We start from the raw sequence: 18,670 nt of genomic DNA, 5'->3' as shown, positions 1-18,670 counted from the left end.
TTGCTCAGAGCCTCATCCAGCCTGGCCTTGGACACCTCCAGGGATGAAAATTCAACAGGTTTCATCACTGTAGGTGATGGGAGGTCACTAACCTGGAACTGCTGATCTTTATGGGACCTCAGGACACTGATGCTGTAAACGACTTGTAAAAAACTGTGCTAAGCTTGAGGGAGTGATTTGGAATACTCCCTCATTTACCTGACCATGGCATGATAAGAGTATCTGGGAGAGATGACCATGAAATACCAGAGTGGAAAGTGTCCATACTGGGATTTCTGGGGATGGGCAAGGTCAATAGTTACCAAATGTATCTAATCAGAAACTTCTGTAACCATGTTGAAAATCATGTGAGCAGTTACTTCTGTTTGCTTTGTCCTGAAACTGTTTGAGTGGTTAAGGTCCCAAAATGGCAAACTGCTCTGACCAGGGGTTTCCAGCTCTCTGGGTTTGAGTTACCTCAGCCTTCTCCTTCATTCATTAAGCTAAACTGAAGAGAGAGTAGACAGATTGTGGAGTGGGAAATCTCTTAGCAAGCTTAAATTTTGTACTGTGACTTTTACTGATTGTAAACATTTTGCATTTTTCAAATCAGGAGGAGGCTGATAAGGAGAGCCCAGATATGGACAGACATGACAGGGTCCAAGAGGATGTTCTGGACAGTGCAGTTCTGGGTGGTGAAGCAGAACTGGAAAGACATCAGGATGGTGTTGGTATTGAAGGTGATGAATCTAGGAAAAAAGCCCATCCAGCACAGGTAACTGGAGATGAGATTACACTGGAGGGGTTGAATTTGAGGGTATATGTATACAGTTTAGTTGCAATGAGGATGATACTACTAATAAATGAGTAAGAAAAGCCTCAAGTTTACACTGAGTGAATTTTGTCTGATGTGACACTTACTATGTGGTAGCCCACTTAATTCTATCCTGTACATTTAAAATTAGTATAGAGGGAGATTTGTTCATTAGTGGTTTGCTGAGGATATTTCACTCCAAGGGCTATTGCATTCCAAGTCACCTGGATGTATTGTGAAATCTCCTGACCATTTTGCCTGAATACTCTTGTTGTGCTTCACCTGCTTGCATTTATATAGACTTCTTATTTACATATTTACTTTGCATGTGTGAGGCTGCATTTGAAATGCTGTGCCCTGTGTGGTGCACTCTGGTACAAGGTGAATTTTGACACCAGAGCAGTGTTTAGGAACTGGAGCCATAATGAGTGGGAAGAGGCCAAGTTCCTGTTGGAGATGAAAAAGCTGACAGGGGTCTCGTTGCTGTCATCCCCTCCCTGAAGAGGGGAGATGTTACAGATCCAGACTCTGCTCAGAATTTCAGTTTTAGTGAACTCTGTGAGATACTGAAACCCACATCCAGCAAATCTCCAGGTTACCCATGGGACTGTCCTGCCTGAGTGTCTAACCAGACACTCTCTGTCTACAGTACAAGTCCAAGTCCTTGGGAAAAAGCTAAGCCTTTTAAAAAATGCATTCAAGACTGTGTCCAGGAGCACACAATTCAAGGTCCCTGCTTAGAATAATGAAATACAAACAGCATAGGTCAGAACACTTGCAATTTATTCTAAAAGTTTATGGTGAAATTACAGCACTGCTTCTTGTAAGTGGTTTCCTTTGCCATAACCTTGCCCACAGTAAATTATGACATGTAATTATGGTTTCCCTCATCTACCTATAATTATGGGCTTCATAACTTTCTCATCTCAAGCACTGTAATTACTGCTCGGCAGGTTTGATTAGAGCTTTTTGATTACTGGTTTCTTTTGTTTTTCTTACACCAAAAGGAGAAACCTAGTGATGTTGAGAATCAGTCATATAGAGAAGATGGGGGGCAGGTTCAACAGAAGGTGTGCCAGAAAGGTCGAGTCCTGGAATCTGCAGCAGATGAGAAAGATGGTCTGGGATCTAATCCCTCAGTTCCTGCACATGAGGTAACCCACAGTGTGTTATTTCAAGTGAAATTTGCCAGTTGTTCAATTTTTGTTTTCCCATGGGCCTCAGCTGAAGTTGTTTTAAAAGAAGAGACAATTACATCAAAATCAAGACCATTGTGTATAGTTCTTATTTATGTCCATGATAGTTTTGAACTTCATCCAAAGTGCTTGCCGCATCATAATTTTCAGTGGATCTGTTCAAAAAAAGAGTTCACCCTAGTTTTTAGAGCCATCATAATCAATCTTCATGATATTTAGAGTTTCTCTTCAAACTGCTAATCAATACAGACTTCTTTCCATGTTATTACAGTTAGTTATGATAGTTTTGCCATCATAAGGAAGGCAGATCAGAAAACTGAAATCCAAGGGTGATCCAGTGTAAGAAAATAAAAGAAATAGAGAAAGGAGAAAGGATTCAAGCTGAATTAATGACAAGGTACATTACTAAATCTACTCTTTAAGAGTAAGGGAGTTACATCAGAAGTTACAGAAGTGCCCTGTGACTGCTGATCTTGGACACCACATTCTTAATTTGAAGGTAGGGTTGGATCTAATCTTCGAGGTGAATCTGTAGGCAGGTCCACAGCTGGCCTGTCCATGGGCAGGTCTTACCTGGGACTTGCACATCTGCTCTAACTGGAAACCCAACAAAACCTCCCAAAGGCCTTGGGATTTTGAAGAAGTCCCTGCTGACTGGAAGCTAGCAGTGTTACTCCAATTTACAAAAAGGGTGTGAGGGAAGATCGAGGAAACTACAGACTTGTTAGACTAACCTCAGTTCTTGGAAAAATTATGGAGGTCATAGTGGGTATGGTTGAAAGCATTTAAGGAACAATGCAATCATCATAGAATTGTTGAAGTAGAGAAAGACTTCTAAGACCCATCAAGTCCAACCATTAAACCAGCACTACCAAGTTCACCACTAAACCATGTCACCAAGTGCCATGTCTACAAATCTTTTAAATCCCTCCAGGAATGGTGACCCACCATTGCCGTGGGCAGCCTGTTCCAGTGCCTGACCACCATTTCATTGAAGGAGTCTTTCCTAAAAACCAATCTAAACCTCCACTGGCACAGTTTGAGGCCATTTCCTCCTCTCCTGTCACTTGTTACCTGGGAAAAGAGACCAACCCCACCTGGCTGCCCCTTCCTGTCAGGGAGTTGTAAAGAGTGATAATGTCTCCCCTGAGCCTTCTTTTCTCCAGGCTAAACACCCCCAGACTTGTGCTCCAGACCCTTCCTCAGCTCCGTTGCCCTTCTCTGGACACATTCTAGTACCTCAAGGTCTTTCATGTAGTGAGGGGCCCAAAACTGGACTCAGAATTTGCAGTGCAGCCTTCCCTGTCTGTATCCATGGAGGCAGTGCCACAGTGGGCAACGAGAACATCACACAAACAAGCAAAACAAGTACACAGCAACATTTTTCTTAAAGTCAGGATACTTGTCTGTGTCTTTTGATGTGTTGATATTTCAGTCCAGTAAAGTGGATTTCCTCCTTTCTGTGTGATAGCTTAGCTGAGTTTTAATGCTTTCTTCAGTTCTATGGCACTCCAAAGTCTCTTGAGATTAAATCTTATGTCTGAGTTGATACAACTGTTATGGATATGTACACAGAGAAATTGAAAAGTTCTCTGACTGACTACTTCATGAGTGGCTTCTTCAGTTTTGACTGAAAATAACCAAGAGTTCAAATAAATAGAACTATTCTTCTCTTGATACTATGTGCTGTATGTTTCCCACACTTGAAAGGAGGTGTATTTTGCATAGCTCATGACCTTTGAAGGGAGAGATGACAGTGACAGCTTACAAGTGATATATGTCTGCAGGGGTAGCTGACTGCTTCTAGTAAAACAGTATCTAAAGTAGCAATACATTAAGTTTATCAAACAAGAATTTTTGTACTGTTGTTTATTTTAGATGTTAGTGCCATGGAGAAGCTCACACTGTGGTAATATCTGTGTATTTGTATGCATTCACTCATGTGAAGTTCATACATGGAACAGATCACCAGATATAGACAGGTACTGGGAGAAGGGAAATGCAGAAAGATTTTTAAGGTATCATCACGTGATCAAACTAAGCTGTGACATTTCATTTATGTTGCTGTCTGCAGTAGCTGAAGGTGATGTTAAACCTGGCCCCAGCCCAAGTGACTTGTCCTTCTGCCATGGGAATCAGGGGCTGGTTCTGGAGCCTCCTAATCACTTCCTCCCTACCCTTGACTGAGCCTGACTCCCTACTGCTCTCATCTTACTCCAGATTTTGGATAGCACTTGCGACAGTGGCAGGTGGGGCTTTGTGTCACAGCCAAGCTGCTTCATGCGTTAGCTGCCCTGTGAAGAAGAGCTGAAGAGGTGTTGTGGTGAAGGACACAATAGGATTGTCAGGGCAGGTGCTGAGCAGAAGGAATGTGGGTGTGAGGAGAAGATAAAAGTTCCATGTATATGTAAGGAAGAGAGGGAGAAGACACAACAGACCTATGAATTAATTAGTAGCAGAGGTGGGTGCAGGGAGGATGTTATTTGAAGGTGAAGATATCAGAGTTTCACTTAAAATGATGGGCAGAGATTTCAAAGCTATCTGAGCAGTGCTGGCAGGCTGGGATCACTGCAGGGGTGGGGGACAGTGATGGAGCTTCCAGTTCCTGGGTCCTGGTTGATCCACAGAGGCTGTGGGGCAAACCACAGCAGGATTTAGGCATGGGTTAAATATGTGAAGCAGGGTGCTGCAGTCAGAAAACTTATTAGTTTAGAGCCTTCAGAAATAAGAATCTTGTTTTATGTTGTAGGACGCAGGTGCAGAAGTGGTTGTCCAGAAGGAGCTATTTCCTGGAGTGCACATAAACACTGAATATTTCGAAGAGGAGCAAAAGGTCAATGAGCTGAAAAATGAAGTGGCTGAACTGGATATGGTGCTTATAAATGAGCAACTAAAAGAGCTGGAGGTATGGAAACTGCAAAGCCATTCCTCATCGTTAATGTAGTGATACACTTGCAGAATTGTGATTCACTTGGGCAAACCAGAATTGTTATCCGTAGCCTTATCTGAGGTTTGACTGCATGATTAGTCAGTCAGTCTGCAAACATTGTGCCTTGATGCATGCCCATGTAAACCCCATAGTTTGTACTGCTCTTCCAGAGCACAGTAGTAGATGCACCTAGAATTGCAGGTGTGCTTCCATGAGGTGCTCCTTTGCTTGTGGATGAGCAGGAATATGGTTGTAGGTGAATCACTATTTAGCCATATTTTGTGTTGAAAGCTTGAAGTCTTCAAGATCATCCTTTAATCCCCTCTCTCTCTGTGGTGGACTTGATTGTAGAATTTAAAAACTGAGCTGGAAACATGGAAAGCAAAGTCTTTGTGCCATAGTGAAGAAGCAATTCCCAATGGAACAGGATCAAGCAGAGCAGAGCTGCAAACCGTGGAGCCTGCGGTGCCCTGCTGGGACAGGCTGCTCCAGGAACTAGAAGCTGTTAAGGCAGTGAAGCAACAACAGTGCTGTTTAATTAATGAATACCAGAAAACCCTTTCTGCTGCACAATCCTCAATGAAAAATTTGTCAACAGAAAAAGATAACATAAAAATGTAAGTATAGTGGAGGGGTTTGGTTAAGAGGTTGCAGAGCAAATAATGGCCCTACACGGAATTCTGTGCCGTGCTTCAGTAATGCTCAGACAAGAATATGGAGTTATATCCACTTCAAGAGAAGTCTTAGAGGTTTTTAAGTTTGTGAACAGAGTTAAGCAGAAGAATTTCTGGTGGTTCTCTGCTATCCTTAAACAACATCTACTCTCTTTATTCTTTAGGCAAAACAAAGAAGTAGTTGCTGGGCTAAAAGCCTATAAAAAATCCATCTTAAAATATTTTGTAAAAAATGTGGCAGATGTGAAATACTAATTTTTCTTTAAGGACTCACTAATTCTGATTTTTTTTCTGAATGAAATACGTCTTTATTCTGACAAATAACCTCACTTGATAGGAAGAGTTCCATGGCAGTAAGTAAGTCTAGGTTACCAATTCAGAGGTAACCAGTGCACAAAAAATATTTATTGTGTTTTGTGAATTAGTCTTCAAAACACAAAACTAGTTTGTCACAGTAACGTATCAAAATAATTTGAAAATCTTTAAAATTTTTGAAATTGTTAATTTGCACCAAAGAGATTTAAAAAATGTAATAAAAATCTATCTGCTAAATGTACTTCAGATGGGCATTTAAAAATACTCCTGGAAATAAAAGCTGAGTAGACTCATTTGGAAGAGTTTATCTTGCATGAATGGAAATTTCTCAGGTTTTTTATAACCAAATTTTATCTTCATTGTCAACTGGAAATTACTATAAAATGTTGTTAATTCACTTAGAGGTAACACTGTTGCTGATTTTTAAAATGAGGCCTACAATCTATATTAGTATATACTGTAATTTTAGAGAATACACAGTAGAACATATCTTTTCTGAAGAGATATCTGTGAACAGTGAATGCTCTACCTATAAGCCAGAAATAATGATACTGCAAGGGTGGTCATGGAATTCCTAAGAGAACATTGAGAGATACGTATGATTAAGTGAATAAAGTTAGTGAATTGTACTCTAAACAGTGAAATTTGGTTTTGAAAACGTCTGTGTATAAGGAGAATTCATTATTTTTGAACACTACTCATATTTTTGGCAGGGGTCCTATGAACAACACAGTTCTTCTGGAGAAAATTAAGGCATGCATAGAGTCCTTATGGAAAGAAAGAGATGTCTTAAACCAGTTGCAGAGTCAGCAAGAAGTTTTATCTCAGCATTTGACATGCATGGATAAAGTGTTGACAGAAAGCCAAATGAGGCAGCTGGAGCACTGGTGGCAGCACATGGAACAAGCAGTGCAAAAGAAACATGATCAGGTTGTGGCAGAAATCGATGAATTTAACCTGCTTATGAATAAAGCACAGGATATTCAGAGGCTGATACAAGAACAGTATTTGCAAGCAGAGTTACATGCCTCAGCTGCAGGAAAAGCCAAAGACCCTCTAATTTGGACCACAGAGCTACAGGATATTAAACATGGTCTTTCTCTATTAAAAAGAAGGATTGAGCTGCAGATGAAAAGAATTTGGAGTGATCAAGAGAAGGTGGCTTTGGAGAACTCTATACATGATTTGCAGAGCAAATTGGAAGCATTATCAGCACAGCAAACTCCTCAAGAGGATATTCAGACCACTGGTCCTGCTCTCATGAAACATGAAATGATGAAGAGGCTGAAAGAAAATATTTCATGGGTCAAAGATTCACTGTCCCACCTTGATCAGAAAGCAGCACTTTTCCCCAGTGATGTCAAATCACAGATCAGAAATTGTCAGCTAATGAACACAGAAGTCCTGAACAGAGAACCTGTTATTGTATCCCTGGATTATGGGCTCCAGCACGTCCTTCCCAGCTTGGAGCCAGAGGAGGTCTCTGATATGACCTTCCTTTTACAAACATTGAGGAATTCATACAAGGCTCTTGTTTTAAAATCTGCTCAAAGATTGCAGCACTTGGAGCTCCAGCTGGAGGAGAGGCAAAGACTCACTGCAGAAATAGACAAAGTTCACTCTCAGCTTCGCAAAGCCGAGCTGATGGCCAGGCCTGACCCAGACCAAACCAGCACATGCTCAGAGCTGGTCAGCCAACAAGCCATTCTAAAGGAGATGCTAAAGGACATACAGGAAATAGAAGGGCTTATCTCATCCCACTGTAAAGAGAGTCAGGTCACAGCTGGGCAGCTGAGCCTGTCTGAGCAACTCTTCTTGATTGATCAGTTGAGAAGTCTGAAGAACAGAGCAAGGAAGACACAGAGGCAAATTCAAAGTAAACTTCATGAAGTAGAAAAAAAGACAGCTGTCTCCAGAGAGTTTGCTGAAGGAATAGCTTCATTGCAGCAGGATCTTAATGATCTACAGGATGGTGAAATGAACCTAAAAGATGATGAATTAGTAGGTGCCAAGCAGGGACTGAAGGACAAATGCAAAGCACTGAAAGAAAAAGTGTTAGCTTTTCAGTCAAATTTGTCACAAGTAAGGAAGTACAAGGAAATATTTGAATGCGTTGGTCTGAAATGGGACTCACTGCAGCTGGATGAATTGGAAACTAAGTTTTCTAAAATTAAAAATAAAATTAAAGGGAAGATAATACACTTGGAAAATATTGTTAGGGAATGGGATAAGATTCAAGTATTGCTAAATGAAATCCAGACCGTGACATCCACTGTGAGAATAGAAGCCAATATCCTAAATGATAGCTCCAGCTCTTCTCCTGCTGAGAATGTCATATCTGCACAGATTCTATTGCAGGCAGTTCAGCAAATCTTGTACTTAACCCAGGAGGCAGCAAATCAAATAAACAAAAATGAGATCTTTGATACGTCATTTAAAGAATCTAAGAGGAAAGAAATAAAGAGCCTGGAGAAAAACGTTGAGGAATTGAATCAGTTTCTTCAAAACTTGGTCTCTGGGCTCCAGAGCGTGAACAAGGAAGGTAGCCAGAATGAAGCAGAAAATATATTCCACATCATAAAGCATATTCAATTAGAACTCCAGCAGCCACTTGTGATAGACATAAATACAATGCAGGATGAAAAGCTGCGATGGGAAGCAATTCAGAATATGATGGAAGCAAAGTTTTCTGCTCTTAAATGTATAATGGAAAAAGGGAGGGAAAACCAAGAAGAAAAATCTCATGCTGGTTCTGTCGAAACAAAGTTAGAGACACTGCAAGGCCAGGAAGCACAACTGAAGGCAGACATTGCTGCCCGTGTTGTAAGTATATTCAGTGAAAGTGAAGTATTGACATATGCCTTTCCCCAATAATTAGATGAGGTGTCTGTGACTGTGGCATTTCTATTTTCATGACTCACATCCTCATTTATTCTAACAGCTGAATTGGCCCCTGATCATCTCTGCATTGGTGGATAGGATGGGAATCATCATAGAAACCAAGGATACAAAGAAAGTTGTGTTCAATTTGATTATAGTCAATCAGTGGGGATTAGCACAAGAAAAGAATGGTAAGGAAGAGGAAGGAAAAGGCTGTGTTGAAATCTTCAGCTGAAGAGAGACTGGGTGCAGTCATCCTGTGATTATAGGCAACATTTTCAATAGTGACAATGATGAAAAAATCCAAGCACCTTGTTTCTGCTATAAGGAGAAGTTTTACCAGTTGGGAATGACCAAGAAGATTAAAGCACAGGTCAGACCAATGTGATCAGGAAGGGTGAACATAATTCCTGTCCTGAGGGCAATCAGTCCATGGGTTACACCACTGCTCTGTGTCTACATAGGTAGCAAAATGTGTTGGCCACATGTCCTCTTTCACCTCCTCAGGCCAGTTCTGGGAGCATTGGTCTCAAAGACAGCCAAGTGTGAAATTTTAAGACCATGGGGTGATCCAGAGGAGCACAGCAGTCTTTCTTTATTGTTCCTTTGTCTTTTTAATGCTTTCAGAGTGCCCTGGAGGAGGCATGTAGGGCTGGTGAGCTTTATACCAAGGCCCTTCAGAGGGCTGCCAGGTTCCTCGAGGACTATGAAGCTCCAGCCCAGGCTGCTGCAGCAGAGCTCTGTAGCTCAGAGGAGATCTGTCAGACTCCACAGTGGAAGGAGAAAGAGTTCAACTCTGCAAAGGCTGACTTAGAAAATCTGCACTCCAAGCTGAAAAACCTAGTGAAACCAGAAGACAAAATATGTCTGGAAAATGCTTTAAGAGAACTGGTGGATAAGAGTTTGGCATTAAGGAAGAAGGCTCAAAGAAAGGAAGCTGATGAACAGAGGTGGGTTTAAGAGATCTTCATAGATCTTGTTCCTTATTATGAGAAACTTGACTGAAAATAAATCAAGTGGTGTTTCTGCTCTGGTGGAAATGCAGGTATTCATAAACTCCAGCAGAAAGAACTGTAAGCATTCCTGTTGTTCTCAGGTGTGATTGTTAAGGAAAGAAAATTGCCAGACAATAGCCATATTGCTACTAATTTACAGTGCAGTCATTTGTTGTATATTCCAAAACATGGGGCTTGAGTGAGGATCATAGGGTGCCAGAATCAGAAGAAAGCACATTTCTACAGTCTCTAGTCTACAGTCTTAAGTGCTGGTGGAGGTTAGAATAGTTTTCAGAGGGTCCCTAACTCATGTCTTCCACAGGCTGTTCTGATGGCTTGAGAAAGTAAAGCCCAAACAAGGCACAGGCTGTAGTTTCCTTCCTTCGGGTACAGAAGAAGTCTGGGGGGCCTTCAGATACACGTATAGAAGAAGTCTGGGAGAGAGAGTAAAGGATTTTTAAACTGCATGATCATGATCCAGTGGTCAGTACCTCAGGCATCAAAGCTGAGGTGTTTAACAAATGCTAATCGACAGTAACTTGCAAAACAGTCAGGACTTGAAGTTCATAAGGTTTTTTAAAACTTTTATTCTATTGGGCATTATGGTTGGAGAGAGGAGCAACAACAACGAATTTTGATTTGCATCATTTATTTCATGCAGATATTTTGAAAAACACAAAAGCTATACAGAAACCAAAGATAAAGTGTGTAATAACCTTGAGAAACTGGAAAAGATGCTTAGACAGTCTTTGTCTAAGATTCCAACGTCTTATAAAGAATCTTTGGAGCATTTGGAAGAAAGCAAGGTAAGAAAGGCTCTGAAGAACTTGAAAAGCTCATGCAAAACTAGTGCAGCTATGCACACTATATATACTATGTGATATCATAGTAGAAAGAAGTGGAATTCTTTATTCTGTACTTATATATATGTATATATAAATTTAGGATAAAATCTTTATCTTATATGTATATATAAAACCACAGAATATGTTAATACATTTATATACTTGTTAAAAGACCAGGTGTAATAGACCATGTGAAATGAGTATATCTTACTGCTGTAGAAATCAAACATTTCATTTACCCCATCCTTCTCCACAGTCTTAGCCAAATGAATTCTCTTATCATGACCCTATTATACCAGCTCAGTGGAGCAATTGCCATTTTCCTAGAGGATCCTAATCATGTTACTGAATACTTCATTAATACTTCTAACTGTAGCATTTTACTTATTTATGTGGGTTTTTTTTCCTCTAAGATTTTAATCTCCAACATTGACTCTGCTGAAGAGGAGCTTGTGAAGCTGAGGCAGATCTCTGGAGAGCTGATGAGGTTATGCAGAGGAAGTGACAGGGCCCTGGCCAGGATTGTAGCAGTGCTGTGGGAAAACTGGCTGGGTTTGCTTGAGGCAGCCAAAGGACTGGAAATTACCTGTGAAGAACTAAAGCAGGAATGGAAATTCATCAATGAAGAGGTGAGTTGCTCAGCATCTGTAAGTTTGGGGGGGTAGGGATGGGGCTGTGAGTAAAATGGCCTCTAAAGGGCTGAGATCAGTGCAGGACATCATTTCCCACACGCTGCTCAGTTATCCCCACCCTTTCTTGAACGCAGAGTCAGAAATAGGGGGGGATATTTATTCAACCCTCTGAACCCAGAACAACTCTGCATGGGGTTATGAGCTTTGTTAAAGCAAACTCAGATGTTTTGTCACACTTCAGAGGTTCAAGTTCTGACTGTGTAATTCCCAATACTTAGTCACCCATGTGAGTAAATGAATAATGTAACTTAAGGTGGTGGAATAAAAGAGCAGTTTATCTCATGCCTTGCCTTGGTGTTTACTTAGCTGGAACGAGAAACAATAATTCTCGATAAGCTCCAGGAAGAACAGCCAGAAAGCCTTAAAGAGAAAGAAAAGGCCACCAGAGAGGAACTGGTGGAGTTACTAGATTTTGTGAACTCATTCGAAGAAAACATCAACCAACAACAGCTCCTCTTACTCTTGCTTCTTCACCGGATAAGAAACATCCTGAATACACCTGAAAATGCTGAGGGAGAAGCTGCCCTTCCTGCCTTGTGTGAGATAAAGGCAATGCAAGAGCGCTGTAAAAAGTAAGTGGTGTGAGATTTCTGTTGAAGATATGAGCTAGGACTATTTACAAGCAGAGGATTTTAGTGGATATCAAAGAATATATAAAAGCTGTAATGCAGTTAAAAAGACAATGAATGCTCTGCTGGGTCAGACCAATTCTCTATCTCAGCCATCTGCTGTCTCCAGTATGGGCATTGGGGGATATTATTTAGGGAGAGGACCTGAGCCTGGCCATATCATTTGTGGGCTGCAGTTTGTGTTCAAATGCAGTAGGAATCAAGGAACAATAGTCAGTTTTAGAGGTTCCAAGCTCTTGTGAATTTTGAGATCGTCCACTCTTAGGAAAATCAGACCTTGTGTCTTTTGCAACTTTTATCTTATTATGTGAGTGCCACTGTCTAAAATTCACTCCAAAGATTTTTTACAAATCTGGTGATTGTACTCACGCTTCTCCGGGTCTGCTTTTGGACATGGGAATCTTTGTGAGCAACATATGCTCTGCCAGGATCTTCAGACTCTGAGAACTTGACCTCTGCTTGCTCTTTAAATATGCCTGCTATCTGATTTGGTTTACCAAATGTCCTTCTTTTAGCACTATCTGAAGATTCACTTTAAAGAAACTGAGATTGTAAGTGACATAAACTCATAGATTTAATAACAGGAAAAAAAAGCTAAATTACAGACAAATGTGGTTCTGGATATCTACCTGTATAATATCTGTATTAAGCATGCTCTTTGCTCCTACTTGGTGTAGAATCTAAAGCAATGTATTCTTTCTGGTAATCTTGCATAGGTTGTACCAAAAGGCTCAAGACCATAAAGATTCTGTGAAAGCTGAGATTCAAGAGAGGAACGAGGTCACTGAAGAAATAAGTGCTGTGACAAATGCATTACAGAATGCTGCATCTGTGTTACTGCAGGATGCTGATGGAAAGGCAGAACAGCTGGAGGTTGGTAACAGCTCCGTTATTGTGACATTCAGAGTATCTCCTGGTTTATGCTGGTGCTTGAACTTGCTCCAGATGAAATTAATGGCAAGGTCTATGCACATTGACTTAAAGACAAAGAATCTGGCTCAGCAGAATACAACTGGCCCTGCCATGGTCTTGGTTTGTGTTTTTTTTCCCCTCTGTGTGACTCAGGTAGCAGGCACGGAAGTATTTCCAGGTTGCAGAGAAATTCACAGCCAGCTGCATTCCTTTTAGGAAGGGCTGCTTAGTGTACACCCTGCATCCTTTCCCCTCTGCATACCTACCCAGCACAGCTTCAGATGTTCTGGATTTGATGTCCCACACTGGGGGTTAACCTGGTAAATGATTTTTAAAAATCAAGTTGTGATCAAGACCACAGTGTCCACCAGCAGCCACCAGCAGTCTACACATTTCTGCATTTCTTGACTTTATGAAATACTGTTATTCCTAACAGTTCCTGAACTTACTTATTTATTATTTGAATTATATTCATTTCAAATTACTCCTATTGTGTTTATATTGCTATCATAATTTTTAAATCTTGATCAAAAATTGTTTTTAATTCTATTTAATCCAGTTATCTGTTAACTATAGAACTTCATAATTTATTTGTTTTAGCCTACTAAAGTGTAGTACAGATTTGGGCTCTCTTTGCTGAGTCTTGTATAAGAACTGGTTGGGTGTCCCCATCCTAGCACAGTTCTAGGAAAAATACAGCAGCCAAAGACCATGGTGGCAGATAGGGGTTTAGCTTGAAAGAGAAACGTTTATTACATGTTTAGGAAGTTCTGAAAACCCATGAGCTAGCATTATTGTGGTGAGACCTTGGATTTGTCTGAAAGGGCTGGTTTTCTGTTTAAAATTATTTAGAATTAGAATTTAGAGTTGTGTCTGCTTTTTTACTGAGTTCTTTGTATCCAGAAGGAAATTTTACTACTACAGGTGCTTTTTGCCTGCTCTTTTCCCTCACATCCAAACTTTGCTACTCTGAGCTCCTAAATTTCACCCAAAAGTGAGTTTTCACATTGTTCCTTTTTCTGATAGCAATGGCACAAGCAAATGTTAGCAGCAATTCCATCAAGTGATTTCTTTTAGCAGTATGTCACAGCAGGCCTGTTCCTTTTGAGAGGATTGAGCTGAAAGGATTGAAGAATTCATTAATTTTACGTAGTCCAGACACCAGTGAGCCAAAATCTGCAGGGCAGTTTCATCCCTTACTTCCAAAGAAAATCTAGTTCATATGAAATCTATAGCATTAGTCAGGACTCCATTGCAGCTATTGAGTGGAAATACCTATTACACTTTGAGATGACAAACCTGATTTAGCTGGGTGACAAAAGTTTTAATTCACCCACACAGATGAAAAGGGGAAGTGTTACTATCTTGTCCCTTAGGAAAAAAATTGGGACAGTTTTGACAGGCATCTGCTTTCTAGCTAAATAATCTGAAATATGAACATGCAGTAATACACAGAAACCAGTTTGTAGAGACATCTTTGTTTTGGAGACGAGAGTTGTAAGTGATTCTTTCCAGTTCAAGTTAGGAAATCTGTGAACTCTCATAAATATTGGCACAATCTCAATTGGGCCATTTGACAACAGCAGCCTTCTCCCTGAGAGAATGAGGCACACAGCTGTTTTGTGGGTTTGAGGGTTTTTTTTTTAATATCAGACCCAGTTGTTGTGGGATGACAGAAAATAAATCAATCTCAGTCTCTTACATATTTCTGTGTGTTGCATTTGTGTGAAGGAAAAGGTTCCCAAGTGAAGACTATGAATTAATGGATTACCATTGCTCCTGACTGAAAAAGCAAAGGCAGTCAATTTTAGTGGCTTTCATTGCCTGATAGGAGCTTTGGCTCCTTTTTCCCAATACCTTAAGTTAACATTTGAGTTTCTCAAACAGCTGAGCACCAGGGAAAGGAACCATAAGCCAGCAAACAGAACTTTCCAACCTGAAACTCTAGAAAACCTTCCAAACAAATGGATTTCTTCATTCTTTCTGCAGGAGGACTTAACTCGGATTTTATTTCTAGGCCACAGGCTGTAGACAGTTGTTCAAGCTTCTTTTATCTCATAAAACCTACATTCTTCATGCAGAACTGGAAACTACTGTTTTGAGAGGAGCCTGCTGTGCTGCTCTGTATAATTGCCTGAAAGCAGACACTTCAGCCTGAAACCTGTTGCTTTTTGTGGCCTTTGTGTTGTTTATAATAATGAAGGGATGGACGTTGGCTATTAAACGTCTTTCAAAGGGAAAAATGCACTTTGGGCACAAGGGAGAGCACAAAGGTTAACATTTAATCACAGGAGTTCTTCAGATAGTCCCTTTGCTGTACCTGTCAATGAATATCAGTGCGTCACTTCCCCGACATGGAGCAGTATCAGGTTTAATTAATTCGTACAGATTGAAAAGCATCATTTGATTAAATGAGTCAGTATTTCTTAGTGTTTATCTGCTTGCAGAGGTAATCAAATTAAGTTTGGTATCACAAAAATAACTTTTCCAAACCATAATCATGATAGGAAATACAAAATGCGTTATGTATGTGTGTTCATACACGTATATATGTATTTGTGCATTTACACACATGCACTCACTAAGAACTGGGTAAAACTGCTGAAGTTATTCTTAATTCTGTAGGAGCTTCAGAGTGTGATTGGTAGAGAGAGTCAAGCTCTGGAGGATATCATGAAGAAACTTCGGACCAAGTATTCTGAAATGTACACAATAGTTCCTGCAGAGATCGAAACACAGCTGGAGGACTGCAAGAAAGTGTTGCAAGACCTAGAAGAGAAGGTAACTGTTGATGTGGTTTTCATATTTATCTATTTGCAACGTATAAATACAGCTGTATTTGATGAACATAGCTCTAAATTTCAACTTGAAACGTTGATTATTTTTGTTTGTATTTTCTTCTCAGTGAAAATTGATGTGTGAGGGAAGATTCCTCATGTTAACTGTCTCCTTCTAGAATAACCTTACAGTGAACAGTGTGAATATAACATTTTTATTTTTTATTAAAAATGGACATGGCAGAACCTTTAGAAGTGAAGTTTTAATATGATATGGATGCTGTCTTCTATCTAATCTGATTCTTAAACTGGGAATGAGTAGTTGAAGTTGATTGGAAAGTTTCCATAGCTTGAATGAGAAAGTATTTTCAAAACTGGGTTAAGAAAGGACTTTGAAACGGGATTTTTTTTTTTTTTTTAATGTAATTTGGACACGTGACATGGTTCTTTTTACCACCCCTGAGGACATGGTCACCTTCCTTTAAAATCAGGCAGGAAATTTAAATAACTGAATCCCATTGCATCAGGTTTTTTTGCAGTATTTTCTATCTACAAGGGATATAAGCAGTTAGCTGAAAGCAAAATAGGGGAAAATGGAGTAATACTCTTAGTTTGGGATCCAATTTTTAGCCTGGTACAATTACCAGCATTGTTACTCATTTGTGTTATTTTAAAAATGAAAAAAAAGACCTTTTCAGTTCTCATATTCCAGAAATAATAATGTTTAATGTTAATTTTAAAGTTAAAGCTCTGCTAACTTGATAAAACTTGAAAGTTTAATAAAACAGTTTTGAAATCCAGTTACTTTTTAGTGTCTATCAAATTATTCCTTCATTTTATCTTACATATTTAGCACATGTTAACTAAAGCTTGTGAGTTTTAATTTGGTTAACTTTATAGTTTCTGTTTCAAAATGGGACTAGTCTTTTCAGAACCAACAACTGGGAGGAGAGAAGGAAAGCAAAACAGTATGCTTTGAGCTTTTGTGGTTGTTTACTGTTTCTTTTACCGAGATAAAAGGTTATCCCAAAGCACACATTACCTGTTGGAGTGAAAGAACTGGTTCTGAAATGAGTAGATAATTAATTCATTAACTGAAAATTATCTTAATTCCTCATCCCACAACAAGGATGAAGTGTTACAGTACTAGGAGATTCAAACTAAAACAACTACTGAATTAAAAATCTTTTGCATCAAGGCAGCATAAAACTATTCAGTGTGCATTTGCCCCCTAAATCCTAGGGCTGCAGCACACGAAGAATTTAGCAATTTCCTGGTGCTTGGCCAACCCTAGCAGCCAGCGGAGCTGTAAGAAAAGATGTCACTTTTGGGCAAGATCAAGGACTTTCTCCCTCCCTGCACTTTATCTAGTCCTTTGTAACCTGGTAGCTTACGGTGTGTTGCTCAGGCAATTACTCAACTTCAGCTTTGAGAGTTTTTCTTTTTACATGGAAAATCAGGTCCCCCCAGTGCACCAATTTTTCATTTCTATGGAGTCCTGCAGAGTGAAATTAAGTTCCTCAGAGCTTTTTATTTTAGTGATAAATCTCCAAGTTTATATTGAGAAATTTGTTGTGCAATGATGCACTTTGATATTCCCTTGTTTGTTACATGGAAGTCACAGCTGTCAGCTGAGACATAAAGGTGTCATTCTGGGTTTCTCACAGCATAAATCCAAGTGTGACCCTTCCCACTATGCAGCATGAGCAGCCTCTGTTGCAGATCAGGGTGAAGCAAAGCACCCAGGGAGTGGCAGTGCCTCAGGGCTTGTTTCCTCAGGGATTGCCTTTCCCAGCCAGGCTTTTTTAATGAGAGCAAATTAGTGAACAACATGTAGATGTTGAACTTGCTCACATTAGTGCTTCTCCCTTCACATGTAGCTCCATTCTGGTGTTTTGAAGTGACTTGTCAAGAGAAACGGAAAAGAATTTTAATATTTTTGGTAAAGTGGTGCACAGAAACAAGCAGATCTTTGTAATCGCCCCTACTGTTTTCTCTTTGCTCTGGCAGGTTAGCTCTGAAGTCTTGCAGAACTCTCCTCAGTATGTGCTGAAAAGAAAAGCAGAAACTATTAACAATGGCCTTCAAGCTATTGAAAAGATGTTACAACAGAGGAGTGAAAACATTGCAAAAGCCAAAGAAGTTCAGAAGGTAATCTTGCAAAAAAAATTTTTGTGGGTGTTAAAAGATTTTTGGTTGTTTCTACAGAGCCTTGTTCAGCATAAAGTGGTCTTCCATTCATTTTATCTCTGTAAAAGGAGAAGTACAAGCAAGCATTTAGCTGGTGAATATGTATTAATTCTTTCTCACAGGAAAATCCATGCTTTTTTCAGCTGTGAATCACACCAGTAGATGCAAAGTGTTCTCTTCTCATCGTATCAGTTCTGAAACCTTTGCAATTCCACATATCCCACGTGAAGAGCTGCTGTTACCTTTGAGCCTGACCTTATATGTCATTTCCCTTCTCTCCACATGCAGCAAATTTGGGATATGCTGGACCTTTGGCATTACAAACTCAACGAGCTGGATGCAGAGGTGCAGGATATAGTGGAGCAGAATTCCTGCCATGCACAGGAGTTGATGGATATCCTGGTGGCCCCCTTGCAGCAGTACCAGCAGGTCTCACAGCGTGCTGAGCGCAGAACTGCCATTCTCAACAAGGTAGGTCCAAATGGAACTGTTTTTTTACCAATCCTATAAAAAAACCAGAGTGAAGGCTTTGCGTGAAACATCATCAGAGGCTGTCAAATGAGTAGAGTCACAAGCCTGCTGTGGTAAGGCTTATTGTAGGTGGGGTTTCTGGAGTGGCTACCCCAAAGGGCTGGCTCAAACCATGGCTGAGGGGTTCATGTGGGGAATGCTTGCCCCTGGGTGGGTGTTGAGATGGTTCTCTCAGACTCTGCTAATGGGCTGTCTATTAAAGTACCATTGCCATGTAACTTGTAACAATGCTCCCATAAAATGTAAGCATGCAAGCACCAAAATTACCTTTGATGAGAGGGGATAGCCTGAAATCATGAAACCATTTCAGAA

General features: G+C 40.1%; 1 protein-coding gene across 4 annotated transcripts in view; it reads left to right on the top strand.

Moving 5' to 3' along the window:
* The window catches only part of SYNE2 (spectrin repeat containing nuclear envelope protein 2), a 158,029-nt gene that overhangs the window by 51,807 nt on the left and 87,552 nt on the right, over positions 1–18,670 (top strand). For all 4 annotated transcript variants that reach the window (XR_006019356.1, XM_042047759.1, XM_042047760.1 and 1 more), the window contains exons 45-57: positions 593–754; positions 1,801–1,947; positions 4,739–4,894; positions 5,270–5,535; positions 6,621–8,730; positions 9,415–9,737; positions 10,444–10,588; positions 11,041–11,256; positions 11,626–11,891; positions 12,665–12,821; positions 15,486–15,641; positions 17,648–17,788; positions 18,116–18,298. Coding sequence is in view for 3 of the 4 variants with exons in the window: in XM_042047759.1 (XP_041903693.1) it covers positions 593–754; positions 1,801–1,947; positions 4,739–4,894; positions 5,270–5,535; positions 6,621–8,730; positions 9,415–9,737; positions 10,444–10,588; positions 11,041–11,256; positions 11,626–11,891; positions 12,665–12,821; positions 15,486–15,641; positions 17,648–17,788; positions 18,116–18,298 (4,428 nt within the window). In the remaining variant the exon portion in view is untranslated. The remainder of the gene's footprint in view (positions 1–592; positions 755–1,800; positions 1,948–4,738; positions 4,895–5,269; positions 5,536–6,620; positions 8,731–9,414; positions 9,738–10,443; positions 10,589–11,040; positions 11,257–11,625; positions 11,892–12,664; positions 12,822–15,485; positions 15,642–17,647; positions 17,789–18,115; positions 18,299–18,670) is intronic.

This window comes from Corvus kubaryi, unplaced genomic scaffold (assembly GCF_017639235.1).
Source record: "Corvus kubaryi isolate FWS band 111438036 unplaced genomic scaffold, C.kubaryi_AGA036_p1.0 66, whole genome shotgun sequence".
Lineage (NCBI taxonomy): Eukaryota > Metazoa > Chordata > Aves > Passeriformes > Corvidae > Corvus > Corvus kubaryi.
The sequence above is the reverse complement of the archived record's forward strand: the minus strand, read 5'-3'. Positions and strand labels throughout refer to the sequence as shown.